Raw genomic sequence first — 13,359 nt, forward strand, 5'->3', positions numbered from 1 at the left:
CTTTTGCAAATAAAATAATTATACCATGGTGGCGTTTGTAAATGATCTGCTTGAGAAAAGTGTATGTGTGTACCCTGGTAGAGACATCATTGAGACACTGCATGGGATCTGACACTTTTAAAAAACCTATTGAGACTTACTTTACCTGTTGATTCTTAACTGCCCTACCTGTCCAAAGAAAAAAATCAATTTCTACTCGCATCCAGTTGAATAATTTCCCTGCTGACCAGGAAAAAGTTTCAGATGTAAATGAAAAAAAAAAAAGTCATTTACAGTGGTTGTGCACTAATCTTCAACGGAAACCAAAATTTTAAGTGAACATAACAGTTCCAACTACCTTATTGTTACTTTTTTTCGCGGGACTTAATTTTCGCGATTTTCGCGATCTTCAAAAAATCGCGAAATTAAAGACCCGCGAAAATTAATTTTAAACGATTTCTTTTGTATTTTTTTATGCTAATTACGTATTTTTGGCCAAATCGCGAAAATTAAGTCTCGCGAAATATTCCCGTCCCATTTTCGCGAAATTAAGTTCCCGCGAAAATAAATAACAATAAGGTAGCAGGAGGCAGACCAGTTCTCTATATACAAAGAATGACCTAGGATTTGATCTCAGGACAACCGTTGCTGGATAGAGGGTGCTGGGTAGAGGGTTTTGACCTCACTTCACTCACTTGTCCCCTGGCGCCAAGTAGGCGCATAGGGCCTGACCTGGGATCTCTGAATTTCACACCAGTGCCAAAAACCACTCGACCACACTGTCTCCTAAGAACTAGTGATAGATGATAGATGTGCATTTTTAAGGTGGGAGAAAACAGTATTGCAATAATAATATTGCAGTATTTTTTTATTACCAGCAAGGGGTGCATCCCCATGAGTAGCTCATCTGGAGATGTGAAATAAGCCCTGGGAGAGAAAATTAAGTATGGTACTTGTTTGCAACAGCCATTCTACTGTTGATTGGTAAATTTATCATTTTTACAGTGCTGAAGTGTTTCCAGCAAGACAACCATTTACCTTACCACCTTTATTTGCTGTAAATTGTGATCCCTCTGACCCTGTTCAACTGAAGTATTTACCCAAAACATAATCAACGGTTTCAGTGTGTGTAAGCAAGGCACTTCAGATTGCACAGTTTAGGTAATTGAAGTCAAACCCTCTGCAATTATTATTATTATTTAAATATAAGTGAAGAGATTTATTCTTTTGGGATTTCTTTGCCTTTACTTTAGCTTTATCTTGAACTGGCAAAGGGGTAAAAAAAAAATCGAAATCAAATATCTCAATCTCTTTAGGATTATATTAGAAAACGTTTGTTCTCCTGTGGGCCCATTTGCATGGACATGATGAAAAATGCTTTGAAATTCGATTTTCAACTGAAAGCAACTTGGCACTTTATATGCAATATTCGATTCTAGAAATAAATGCTCCCATAAAACATTCAATCAGAAGATGAATTCCTAAAAATAACTTCGATGTTTCATGCGCAAACTAAGCTTGTATAAAGACACAGAACTTAAGACAGGGACTGTATATAAATGTAAACTTTAATAATTAAGCTGAGTTCACTTCGACGCTATAATACTGATTTTCTATATAAGTGAAGGAGAATCGCGATAGAAATATTTTCTTTTGCCGGTGTGAATTTGAGATAACACTTGACTGGGATAATCTCAGCCCATGCAGTATTTTCAGAAACTTGTTCCGAAACATGCCACTCGCTCCTTGCTCATTTAAATTTTTAACTGCTCTACTAACCTAAAACAAAGCTGACAAAATGTCTCGGTGAAACGCATCTCTGAATGTTATAAAATTATAAAATCTCCCGCTTTTAAATGCATAAATAAAATAATAAATGCTTTTCTTACGGTGTAAAACCTTCATTTACCGTGTAAAACCTTCATCTTACGTTGATTGTACAAAACAAACAAAACACCCAACATCAAGATTTTTTTTCGAAGAAAGTGGTCAAATTGTTTTTGAAAAGTAATGGAAAAGGGCCTGGGCTATGGACATTTCTCTTCTATTTTCAGATGGTGCTACAGGTTACACAGATATCGTAATCACTCCAAAGCAATATATCTCCAAACCACATGTTGACGAAGACATGAAAAGGCAACATTTTTCTGGAACTGAACTTTAAGAGGGAACTACATTACTTTACAATGATCATAAAGTCTCGTCTCCTTCTTTGCCAACAAAGCAAATGGAGTGTTGTTCAACGCAATGTTCAAATGAAGTGATTGAATGGGTGAGAAATCGTACAAGGCTGATCCTTTTTAAATGGAAAATTCGAGACCCTTACCCCAAGCAAGCCTACACCAACTCGCCCACAAAAGACCTCTTTCCAATAAAGAAAAGGTATGCACTGATGATATAGAAAAGGAGAAAAGAGAGACCTCTATCGCCATCGGGTCTGCTCTAACAATTTCTGTACGTGGAAACCCAAACAACAATAGTTTTATAAAATTTGATAACGGGCGGATCTGGTGGAGATTATACAAAGGAATACTCGGTTGAGTGCTAGCTCTTACAATGATCTTGAGAGATCTTCAATGAAATTAAAAAGCTGCCAATCTGATACCTCCTAATGTGGCAGCAATGTCGCACCAGGTGTAGGTGCTGTCAACAATGTGAAAGATTATCTTTCCTTAGAAAATAATCTTGAACTTTCCTCGCGGTGGAATAACAAAGATGCGAGTACAAATGGTGCAGAGAATGGTGACAGGTTTCATCAGACCACGATTTCTACAAAAACAAGATTTGATTTAGACAAGTGTTCATCATTCGATAAGACAAAGACAGCGAGGACACGTGTCTATTACAGGAAAACCAAATACAGAAAACTAGAACAACAAAACGATTTGTCTCCAGAAATAAAACGTGGTAAACATCGGGACAATGTTAGTGGCGAAAGAGAAGAGAATGCATGGAAATCTGGACACAAGGAACATTCTCCGTCAGCGAGAACATATGTAGTTCATCATAGTACCACCTCGCCACGGATGTGGAAAAAGGTTCGTGTCTATGATTGGTATCTTCACAAGTTCATTAGCTAGAAGTCTACATCTAGAATTAGGGCGCATGCTATGTCTTTAACGAGCAGTCTATTTTTAGAACAAGCCTTCCAGTATCCATTTTCAAAGAAATTACACACGAATTAAAAACACCTTAGTTTATTTGTTCCTCTCTTAATATTTTTAGCAACTACAGCTATGTCAGGATTCTTTAGAGCAGGACTAAAACAAAGCTGGACCCTCTGAAAAAATTAATACCAGGATGATGCAAGAGATTACTTTTCAGTCCCTAGCTAGAAATACTAACTCTCCTTACTGACAGCCTTACATTTCTTTAAAAGAAGATATGAGAATTTGATAGTACATCAAGTTGATGAACTTGCTTATTCTCAATACCTGTACACATAACAATACAACGATGTTTTAAGGAGAAATAATAAATCGATCACTATTTTGAAACAATCAACAAAGGATTTCGTGCTCGTCCTTTCAGAGATTCAGCCATTCTGGTCAGACTCACTGTAGCATCCCAAGGTACTGGGGCGACCACTAACTTACCCAAGGTATGGGGGGAATGGGGAGAGCTTTCGCACTCTCACCATTTTTTCTCGCGCCACGGGTGGCGACTTGCGACCAGGTCGGGTCGATTATTGATATCCATCATTATTTAAGTAATAAATGCTTCAAAATGCCTCCGCTCTGATACACTCACTTGTTTCGCGTATATGTTGTGGGTCAAATTGGTTTTTAGGTTTAATCTGTTTCCAACCTAGGTTAATCTGTTTCAACCCGAAGATGACACTTTTACAATGGCGTAGAACAAGTTGAATTCATTTAAACGAAATCCCAATAAATAAATTCAAATTGATTTGTTAAGTGATTTAAAAAGTGTTATCTTTAGGTTGGAAACAGATTTAGCCTGAAAACCAATTTGACCTACAACATATACACTTGATTGGGAGAACTTGGTTGACACGAACAAAGTGTAAAACATGAACGGTACGAAAAGGAGAATTCTAAGAAGCTCGAAAACTGCGTTCTTAGCAATGACCTGTGATCTTTAATGCCACTAGGAAATAATCAAGACTTTTATGTACACACTAATTCTCCCCCTAGCATAAATTCGCCGGTATCCATTTATACACGTGGGTGGAGAGAGATACTATGAGAGTAAAAGGTTTTGCCCAAGAACGCAACACAATGACCCTGGTCAGGGCTCAAACCCGCACTGCTCGATCCGGATCGGAGTCCAGCGCGATGACCATTAGGCCACCGCGTCTCCTATATTGGGTGTATATGTGGGAGGGATACCGCGTAAAATTAACTGATCAGAATGATATGACACCCTTCAGTAGTGAAATGAACATTACAGGTCCGGTCTCTGCGCATACTCTAACGACGTAAAATACTAAGCAAGTGCTATATTTGGGAGCTTGTAAACGGAAAGTTTGTCCTTAAAATAAGTCATCGATCTTATTTTTGGGAAGGCTTATTACGAGGGCTTTTTATTTTCATCATCATCATCATCATCATCATCATCATCATCATCATCATCATCATCATCATCATCGTCGCCGTCATCGTCGTCGTCACCATCATCATCACCGTCGTCGTTATTATCATCATTTTCATTTGGGGGGGGGGGGGGGTATTTTCCGGTGGGAATGGCTTGTTTTCGGAATTTTACGCTATTCGTACTGAATGACAGATAAACATTTACAAGAAAATCATAACATTGTTTTAATAATGTTGTTATAATCATATTATTTACAACATAAACACAGAAAATGATGCACTTAAGTCCCCCTGTCTAGCATCTTTTGGGAAATTTCTAAAAACAGATAACAATGAATTTCTTGATAAACATTTCTGATATGTACAATGAACTGTGCAATCTACCATGGGTGTAAGAATTTTCTTACCTTTGCGAGTGATTGTGTGAACTGTGAACAATAATGCAACTCGCAAAGAACTGAAAAACTCTGGCACCCATGGTTCTTAAAATGGCAGAAGAACACTCAAAGAATTAAAGTTGAGTCACCTCATTTTCAGCGTTTTACATTCGCGGCCGTGATACGCATGGAATGAAATACCAATAATAGTTTAGAATAAAGGAAGAGGCAGCATGAATTTCCTAACACAGCTAAAAGTTACACGATTCGCCAAAATGTCTTCAAAACAAGAAACTAAATTATTTTCCAGTGATCGAAGCAAAACATTTACTATTGGCCATTAGTGTTAAACGTATGTTCGTTATAATCATGATTTAGACATAAGACGTTATAAGGTTTGTAAATGCTTCTCCATTCTGAATTTAAAAAAAAATTCTCTTTTTCCGTTTTTCTGCTAAGTTTCGAAAATGAAAGTTTAGTGAATGCAAAATTATAAAAACGTAATAAATTATAAGTGACATTTGTAATTCTAAAAGAAACCATGCAAATGCATTATTTGCTGTACTTTCAATATCTTCATTAAACTAAACAAGTAAAAAAAAAAATTGCACAACTGGTGAACATTAACCATATCCAGACCGGGGGGGGGAGGGCGGAAAGTGCCCGCGCTGACTTTCAACGCTAATAACTTTTTCAATATTCAACCCAACGCTGCCAAACTTTGCGACTTTATCAAACATTTATCTGGAAATAATTTGGTAGTATAGGTTGCTGGGTCAGGATCTTGACGCCACCATGGCAGCGGCATTTTGACAGGCATGTTTTCCCAAATTTGTAATTTTCGTGTTTTTATTAATGAAAAATAACTTTAATGCAATTTTTGCACCTTTTTACGGATTTAAGCACAATTTTATTGATTTTGCGTACTTTGCAGTAAATTTGGGCGGTTTTCTGCCGTTTTGGAAAAAATTCGAAATACAAGATGGCGGATCTAAGATGGCGGCTGTTTTGACATTATGATGTAATTGTCACTTGTTGTGACGTCATCATCCCACGTGACGTATACCAAAAGTTAGATTTTTGGACATACTATATATCCTGTAAGTTTCATTGTGATTGCTTACATATTCTGGAAGTTACGGAGGGGGGCGGAATCCGCCCCCCCCCCCCGGTCTAAAAAGATCCAAAAAAGCCCGGTCTTAATAGGTTTAGCAGCCCCCCTCTTCAGATAGCAAAGCACGATACAGAATTCACGCCAAAAGCGTACGACTGTTAAGCATGAATGACCGGAAGTAAGTCCCACCTTCCCTCCATCACGCTCGCGTTATAAACTTTTTATAACAAAATACAATTCGTCCTATTAACAATTTTTAACTTGCGGCATCTTTGTGCTACAAAAGGATGTTCCTCACCGTAAATCTTTTTCCTGATGGCCAGTGCCTTCTCGTGATATTCTTTTGCTTCATTGTACTGTCCGAGATAACGATTAACAAGTCCCAAATTGTTATAAATTGCTGCAACAGCTGCATGCTCCTCGCCGTAAATCTTTTTCCTTATGACCAGTCCCTTCTCGTGATATTCTTTTGCTTCATTGTACTGTCTGAGATTACGATAAACAACTCCCAAGTTGTTATAAATTGCTGCTACATCTGTATGCTCCTCGCCGTAAATCTTTTTCTTGATGACCAGTGCCTTCTCGTGATATTCTTTTGCTTCACTGTACTGTCCGAGGTTACGATAAACAAGTCCCAAGTTGTTGTAAATTGCTGCTACATCTGTATGCTCTTCGCCGTAAATCTTTTTCTTAATGACAAGTGCCTTCTCGTGATAATCTTTTGCTGCATTGTACTGTCCGAGATTACAATAAACATTTCCCAAGTTGTTATAGCTCGTTGCTACATCAGCATGTTCCTCACCGTAAATCTTTTTCTTGATGAGCAGAGCCTTCTCGTGATATTCTTTTGCTTCATTGTACTGTCCGAGATCACGATAAACATTTCCAAAGTTGTTACAACTTGCTGCTACATCTGCATGTTCCTCGCCGTAAATCTTTTTCTCGATGACCAGAGCCTTCTCGTAGTATTCTTTTGCTTCACTGTACTGTCCGAGATCATGATAAGCAGCTCCCAAGTTTTTATGACTTGCTGCTACATCTGCATGTTCCTCGCCGTAAATCTTTTTCCTGATGACCAGTCCCTTCTCGAGGTATTCTTTTGCTTCCTGGTATTGTCCGAGATGACGATAAACATCTCCCAAGTTGTTATAGCTTTTTGCTACATCTGCATGTTCCTCACCGTAAATCATTTTCCTCATGACCAGAGCCTTCTCATGGTATTCTTTTGCTTCATTGTACTGTCCGAGATCATGATAAACAGCACCCAAGTTTTTATAACTTGCTGCTATAGCTGCATGTTTCTCGCCGTAAATCTTTTTTCTGATGACCATTGCCTTCTCGAGGTATTCTTTTGCTTCATTGTACTGTCCGAGATCATGATAAACAGCTCCCAAGTTGTTATAGCTTGCTGCTACAGCTGCATGTTCCTCGCCGTAAATCTTTTTCCTGATGACCAGTGCCTTCTCGAGGTATTCTTTTGCTTCATTGTACTGTCTGAGATCATGATAAACAGCTCCCAAGTTGTTATAGCTTGCAGCTACAGCTGCATGTTCCTCGCCGTAAATCTTTTTCCTGATGACAAGTCCCTTCTCGTGGTATTCTTTTCCTACACAGTACTGTCCGAGATTCACATAAACAACTCCCAAGTTGTTATAACTTTCTGCTACATCTGCGTGTTCCTCTCCGTAAATCTTTTTCCTAATGACCAGTGCCTTCTCGTGGTGTGACACTGCTAATTCATACTGGCGTGACATCGATAGTGCGGTTCCATACACAGCCAAGGTGTCTGCTTTTAATATGTCACCCTCTCTTGTGTTACCAATGTATTGGAAAAAATCACAGGCTGCTGCGGAAAAGAGACTAGCATTTGATGAATTGCTGAGGTCACAGCACACAGAAGCAGTCATGTGAAGCCACGAAACAACCTTGTCAGCGGAGATAAAGGATGTTAACTCCTTTACCAAAACATCCTTTGTAGCAAAATCTTGATAAAGAATCTCATGCAATGCTTTGCAATGGGCCGTAATTCTACGTAGCATTAAGCAAATGTACCTACTTTCAGTTAAACGATTTCTCACTGACATAGTAAGGGAGTGAAAAACCTGAATTGCCACAGATATACACTCAATTTTCTCTGTGAAGTCAACATCCAGTGTCAAAATTTTCTTGAGTGCTACATGAATAACGTTATGTACTCTTAAATAGTCAGGTATCCCATCTTCACTGTATAAGCAAGTAATCAAGGAGGATTTTAAAATCTTTGCCCTGATGAACTCTTCTGTCTGTCCCGAAGTGCGATGTTTGACAAAGTTAACAGCTGCCTCAACTGGGAGAGATTCGGAAGCACACAGTGAAAGAAAGAATAGTACCTGGCGATAAACTTCATCGCTTTCCAAAGCACTATTTATTGCCATTGTTATTGCAGTAGTCATCGTTTTCGAATACGCTGGATTCCCTTCAGGAAGAGGTTTTTTTGTCGCTTCATGATCGCCACGACCAAATGCTTCCATGAAGTTTGTCCAACTGTAATTTGGAGAACCATGAATCACAACCGTTTGTACATAGAATGCAGCGGCTGCTAAGGCAAGTGGTTGATACTCGAGAACCTCAGCAACAGTTTGAATTTGGTTGTCATTTGAAATTTGCGCAAATCGTTTCAATAGCTCTACTGCGTCCTCCGGCTGCATTCCTGCACTTAGGGACTCGTGGTAAGTATGAGGAGCATGTTTAGGAATTGCACTGCTGTCTTGAGTTGTAATCAGCACCTGACCGTGACCCCATTCTTCACTGGCAGTCTGAGGCACATGGTTGCAAACCAGAGACAGGTCGACAACGTTATCAGCAATAATTAACCACTCTGAGAAATGTTTAATCTTTGGCAAGATTAAATGTTGGAGTTGCTGGACTATTTCCTTGGAGCTGTTTACTTTGGAGGTCGTCAGGTTAGTTAAAGTGTATTCTGTAGTTCCTAACTGTTTAGCCAGACTGATGTACGAGTCTCTCAGCGTTTCAAGGGTTTCTGCATTCAGGGTGGCAACAAATGTTAAGTCTTTGCTGTCGCGTGACCTTTTTGCAAAGACGTCTTGTCCAATTTGACGAGCAATTTGAGTTTTGCCACACCCAGGATTTCCAGACAAATAAATAGTACTGACTGCTCCATTACTTCCATCTTGAAGCTCGTGCATTCTTGACATAATCCTTGTGATGTCATTTGAACGTCTGACGATTTCGTGAGATGGCTTGAATGTGAGATTACAGAAAGACTCAACTTTGGAATTAAACTCTTGCGTAAGACACTCAACTTGTTCTTCTTTACTCTGTATCGTGTCTTGTGCGACTTCTAGATCAGATGCAAGGGCTTCAACTTGTTGCTCTTTTGACGTTATTGTGTCAAATGTGACTGGTAAATCAGATTTTTCCTTTTGCAATTCTGCTAGGAGATTAGCAGCCTGTAGCTTTAAGTTATTCACTTCTGCCGTGGGAAAGCTCGTTTGGTTTTTAACTGCCTCGATATCGTTGACCGGAAGACTCAAAGAGTTGAACGCAAGCAGCACTCTTCTGACATAATTCTTGAACTCAGCATCTGTAAGTTCGGCTTCAGTAATGCAAGCTATGTTATTTTGGACCTGACGAAGTTTATCGCATTCTTTTCTGATTGCGGTACTTAGGGTGGTGCCAATGCTATCTGACAACAGGATCGTAAAAAACAAACAACTACAGTCCCACTCTGCCGTGTTTCCATTCTGTATTGTCGTTAGATATCTTGCGTTCTTTGAACGGCTTTTTCGAGATTCGTTATTGTAAAAGTCTAAACCATTCTTTGGCGTGTCTTTCCATTCTCCAAGCGTTGTTTTGTAACGGAAATCCCATTCTTGTTTGAAGATTTTCCGAAGACCTTTGGGCACCAAGTTAAAGGCGATGTAACAAATTCGAAAATAGTTTAACTGTTCTGATGAGTATTCCATTGTCCTGCAAAAGTCCTGCAGTGAAAGTATATCCGGTCTTTAATGGTAGTTAGGAAAAATTAATGTGTGCAAAAAAATGTGTGTTTAAACTACCACACTAACAGAATAAAAACAGCTCCTGATGCCGGTGGGGAGCAAAAATACCTGAAAGTAACAGTTATTATTATTTATTATATGGCTACAATAGTACGCGCGCTCTGATTGGCTGCTGAGCGGGCATTATTTTCTTGTAATGACCGGGCATTATGAAAATTTTTCTCGGCTCGACGGTTTTTTGAGTTCTGAGTAAAAGCGACTAGCGAGGGGGTAAAAACAAAAAAAAAAGGCCGACAAAATATAACTATCTTTTCAATAACTGAAAGAAAAGTATAAGCATACCGATACTTCTTTAGTATGAGCGACGAAGAGAGCCACAGAGAGCGAGTTTTACTTCCAGTTTTTTGTTCCCTTGATTATACTCTTTTTTTGAATAGTGCTTAAAGGCCATATAATAAATAACTTATTAACCTCGTCCGTTCGGTCATTACAGGGGAATCTCAGACCTCGACCTTGATGTATTGACCTCGCTGTCGCTCTGTCAATACATCAAGGCCTCGGTCTGAGATTCCCCTGTAATGACCTCACTCTCGGTTAATAAGTAGTATTTATAGACTAGTCGCCTTGACTAGCTCTTAAAGTGCCTATGCGGCTTAGCCTTTATATTAAAACTGTTTTAAAATCGCATTGAAATAAAATTTGAAGTTGAAGTTGACACTTTGCTTAGAGTTGCTTTTTGTCGGTAGTTTTAGTTGAAAACATATAATTGTACAGAAGATGAAGTATTCAACATGACACGAGCATGCGACAAAGAAAAATTCTGAGTCCCCGACGGGAATCGAACCCATGGTCTCCCAGATACCGGTTGGGTGCTCTAACCAACTGAGCTACGAGAGACTCGTGGTGAGCTGGGTCATTTACTGGGTTGATATGTGACACGCGTCCTGCATACTGCTAGGATCAGCAATGTCGAAATCATCAAGTTTGTAGTAAATAATAAATATGGTAAATTTTAGGCACGGTCATAAATAAAGAAAGATGAAGTATTCAACATGACACGAGCATGGGACAAAGAAAAAATCTGAGTCCCCGACGGCAATCGAACTCATGGCCTCCCAGATACCGGTTGGGCGCTCTTACCAACTGAGCTACGAATGACTCGTTGTGAGCTGGGCCAGTTTTTTGTTTCTTTGTCCCATGCTCGTGTCATGTTGAATACTTCATCTTCATTATTCATTACCGAGCTTAAAATTTACCATCTTCATTATTTACTACAAACTTGATGATTTCGACATTGCTGATCCTAGCAGTATGCAGGACGCGTGTCACATATCAACCTAGTAAATGGCCCAGCTCACAACGACTCTCTCATAGCTCAGTTGGTTAGAGCGACCAACCGGTATCTGGGAGGCCATGGGAAACCATAAGCAATAAGCAAGAGAAGCTAGTAAATGGACATGTTCATGTAAGTACTCCTATTTCCCTTTGATGGTCTTGCCGATTTAGGCTGTTTGGTTGCCTTCGTAGCAATCCCGGACCTCGGGGTAGCGGTAGCTCTTTGTTCTGAAACCACGAAAGCAAAGAAATTTATCCTGTCCGGCCAGGATTTGTTAGATTTATTAGAGAAACTCATGAAAATCAAATTTCGCATGATCCTCAAAATAAAAATCTTTGGTCTTCCTGAATTACACTCTTTTTTTTATAAGAACCTTTTTTATAACAACGTCGAGGCTGAAAAAGGCCAAAATTTAGTAACATCCTAAGAACGTGCCCAAGGCTGAAAGAAGTTAAGAATGAATTTTATTTTTTCCTGTTTGTTGCGAGAGTCAAATATATGTACTAAATATAAAAAAATTCAACCCTGTCAGGTCAAAAAACAATCAAAATTGACTACATTTTCCCTTTATTTATATTATGGGTTGTTTCGGTCAAAAGTTTTTTTTTTCTGAAAGCCTGTTTCATAACCTTTCAAACGAGATATGCTGACTTGTAAGCAATATTGTCATCACTCATTAGGTGATGTGAACATGTAGATACCGCAATGCAATACCACTCTTTTAATTTTTTTTTAAGAACATTCTTAGAACATTTCAGGCTCAAATCTTCGAAAAAGTTAAGAACGTTCAGCCTTGGCCAAAAAAAATGTTCTCATATAAAAGTGTACCGCACAACTGATTAGGGACTGTGCAATAATTATCGGGAGGGGGGGGGGACGAAAAATGAGCCTCGCAATGAGAAATATTACACGAGACCCCCTCTCAACAAAGGCAAATTAGCTCTAACCCCCCCAGAGAGAGAGGCCTTCCAAGGAGTAAAAGCGACAAGCGACGCATTTTGAGTCTTTGCCACACATGAATTTCTAAACAGCGACAAGCAACGTGATTGCGGCGTTGAAATGCGATAGCGACACAATAAACGCTAAAAAAAGACAGCGACTTCATTGAAAGTTGTGCACTTATCAATGATAGCGAGAAATGGTGAGTAAATATACTATAAATATCGCATGAAAGTGAGTGCACGAAATCATGGCATTTCTGAAAGCTCAGATTTTCAAAATTTCCATGCTCCTACATAGCTAGGCTCGCTGTTCTTGATTAATTTTTACTAAGGCCCTTTGATGCAGAAGCATAAAGGGAAAAAGCGAAGCTTCGGTGGCATTTACCAGCACTGCGAGGAGTGACAGCGACATCTACAGCCGTTGATTATAGGTGACAACGGTCCTCAAAAGCGTGCGATTTTGCGACACGTCTACACCCCTTGGAAGGCCTCACCAGACGGGAAAAGACACGAGTTTTCTACAGTTAATTTGCTGCAGAAATCACCGAAAGTTGTACCAAAGTTCCATTGCAAGAAAGTTAACTCGCCAATTGTCTTTCCTCAGGCAAATGACATTTTTTAATATGTTAGAAAAGAACTTTGAAAATTCGAAGACGGCAGATTCTCATTCTCGATCAAGAGACACACAGCATTCATCGAGCTTGTACGGCATCCCGACATCTTGTATTAGTGCCGCACTCGCAATTTTACGTGTTCTGAAATGTGTTTTCCCCTTATCCTCTCTTGGTTTGACCCTATTCAGACCGGGGGGGGGGGACTTTTTGAGGCCCGCGCTGACTTTGAACACTTATGACTTCTTCAAGATTCAACCAAACCCTGCCAAATTTTGCGAGTTGATCTAAAATTTATCTGGGAATAATTTGGTAGGATCATCATCCCACGTGACTATGTGAATTATTGTTTTCAATCTGGTCAGTGTAAAATGCAGACTGCAGACCAGGGGTAAAAATGCAGACCGAGGGTTAAGTAACGAAATATGAGTTACAAAGCCATTTTTC

General features: G+C 39.3%; 2 protein-coding genes across 2 annotated transcripts in view; both read right to left on the reverse strand.

Moving 5' to 3' along the window:
* Positions 1 to 13,359, reverse strand: part of LOC144631046 (uncharacterized) — a 66,060-nt gene that overhangs the window by 17,764 nt on the left and 34,937 nt on the right. The gene's annotated exons all lie outside the window — the stretch shown is intronic.
* LOC144630065 (uncharacterized) lies at positions 6,122 to 9,988 on the reverse strand. The gene has a single exon (XM_078488345.1). It carries the CDS (start codon positions 9,986 to 9,988, stop codon positions 6,245 to 6,247), a length of 3,744 nt encoding a protein of 1,247 aa, XP_078344471.1. The 3' UTR covers positions 6,122 to 6,244.

Source organism: Oculina patagonica, chromosome 11 (genome assembly GCF_052425735.1).
Source record: "Oculina patagonica isolate OP01 chromosome 11, crgOcupat, whole genome shotgun sequence".
Classification (NCBI taxonomy): domain Eukaryota; kingdom Metazoa; phylum Cnidaria; class Anthozoa; order Scleractinia; family Oculinidae; genus Oculina; species Oculina patagonica.

Bases quoted from the DNA above. Each gene is read 5' to 3' on its own strand.
- LOC144630065 (XM_078488345.1), bottom strand. From the start codon at position 9,988: ATGGAATACTCATCAGAACAGTTAAACTATTTTCGAATTTGTTACATC.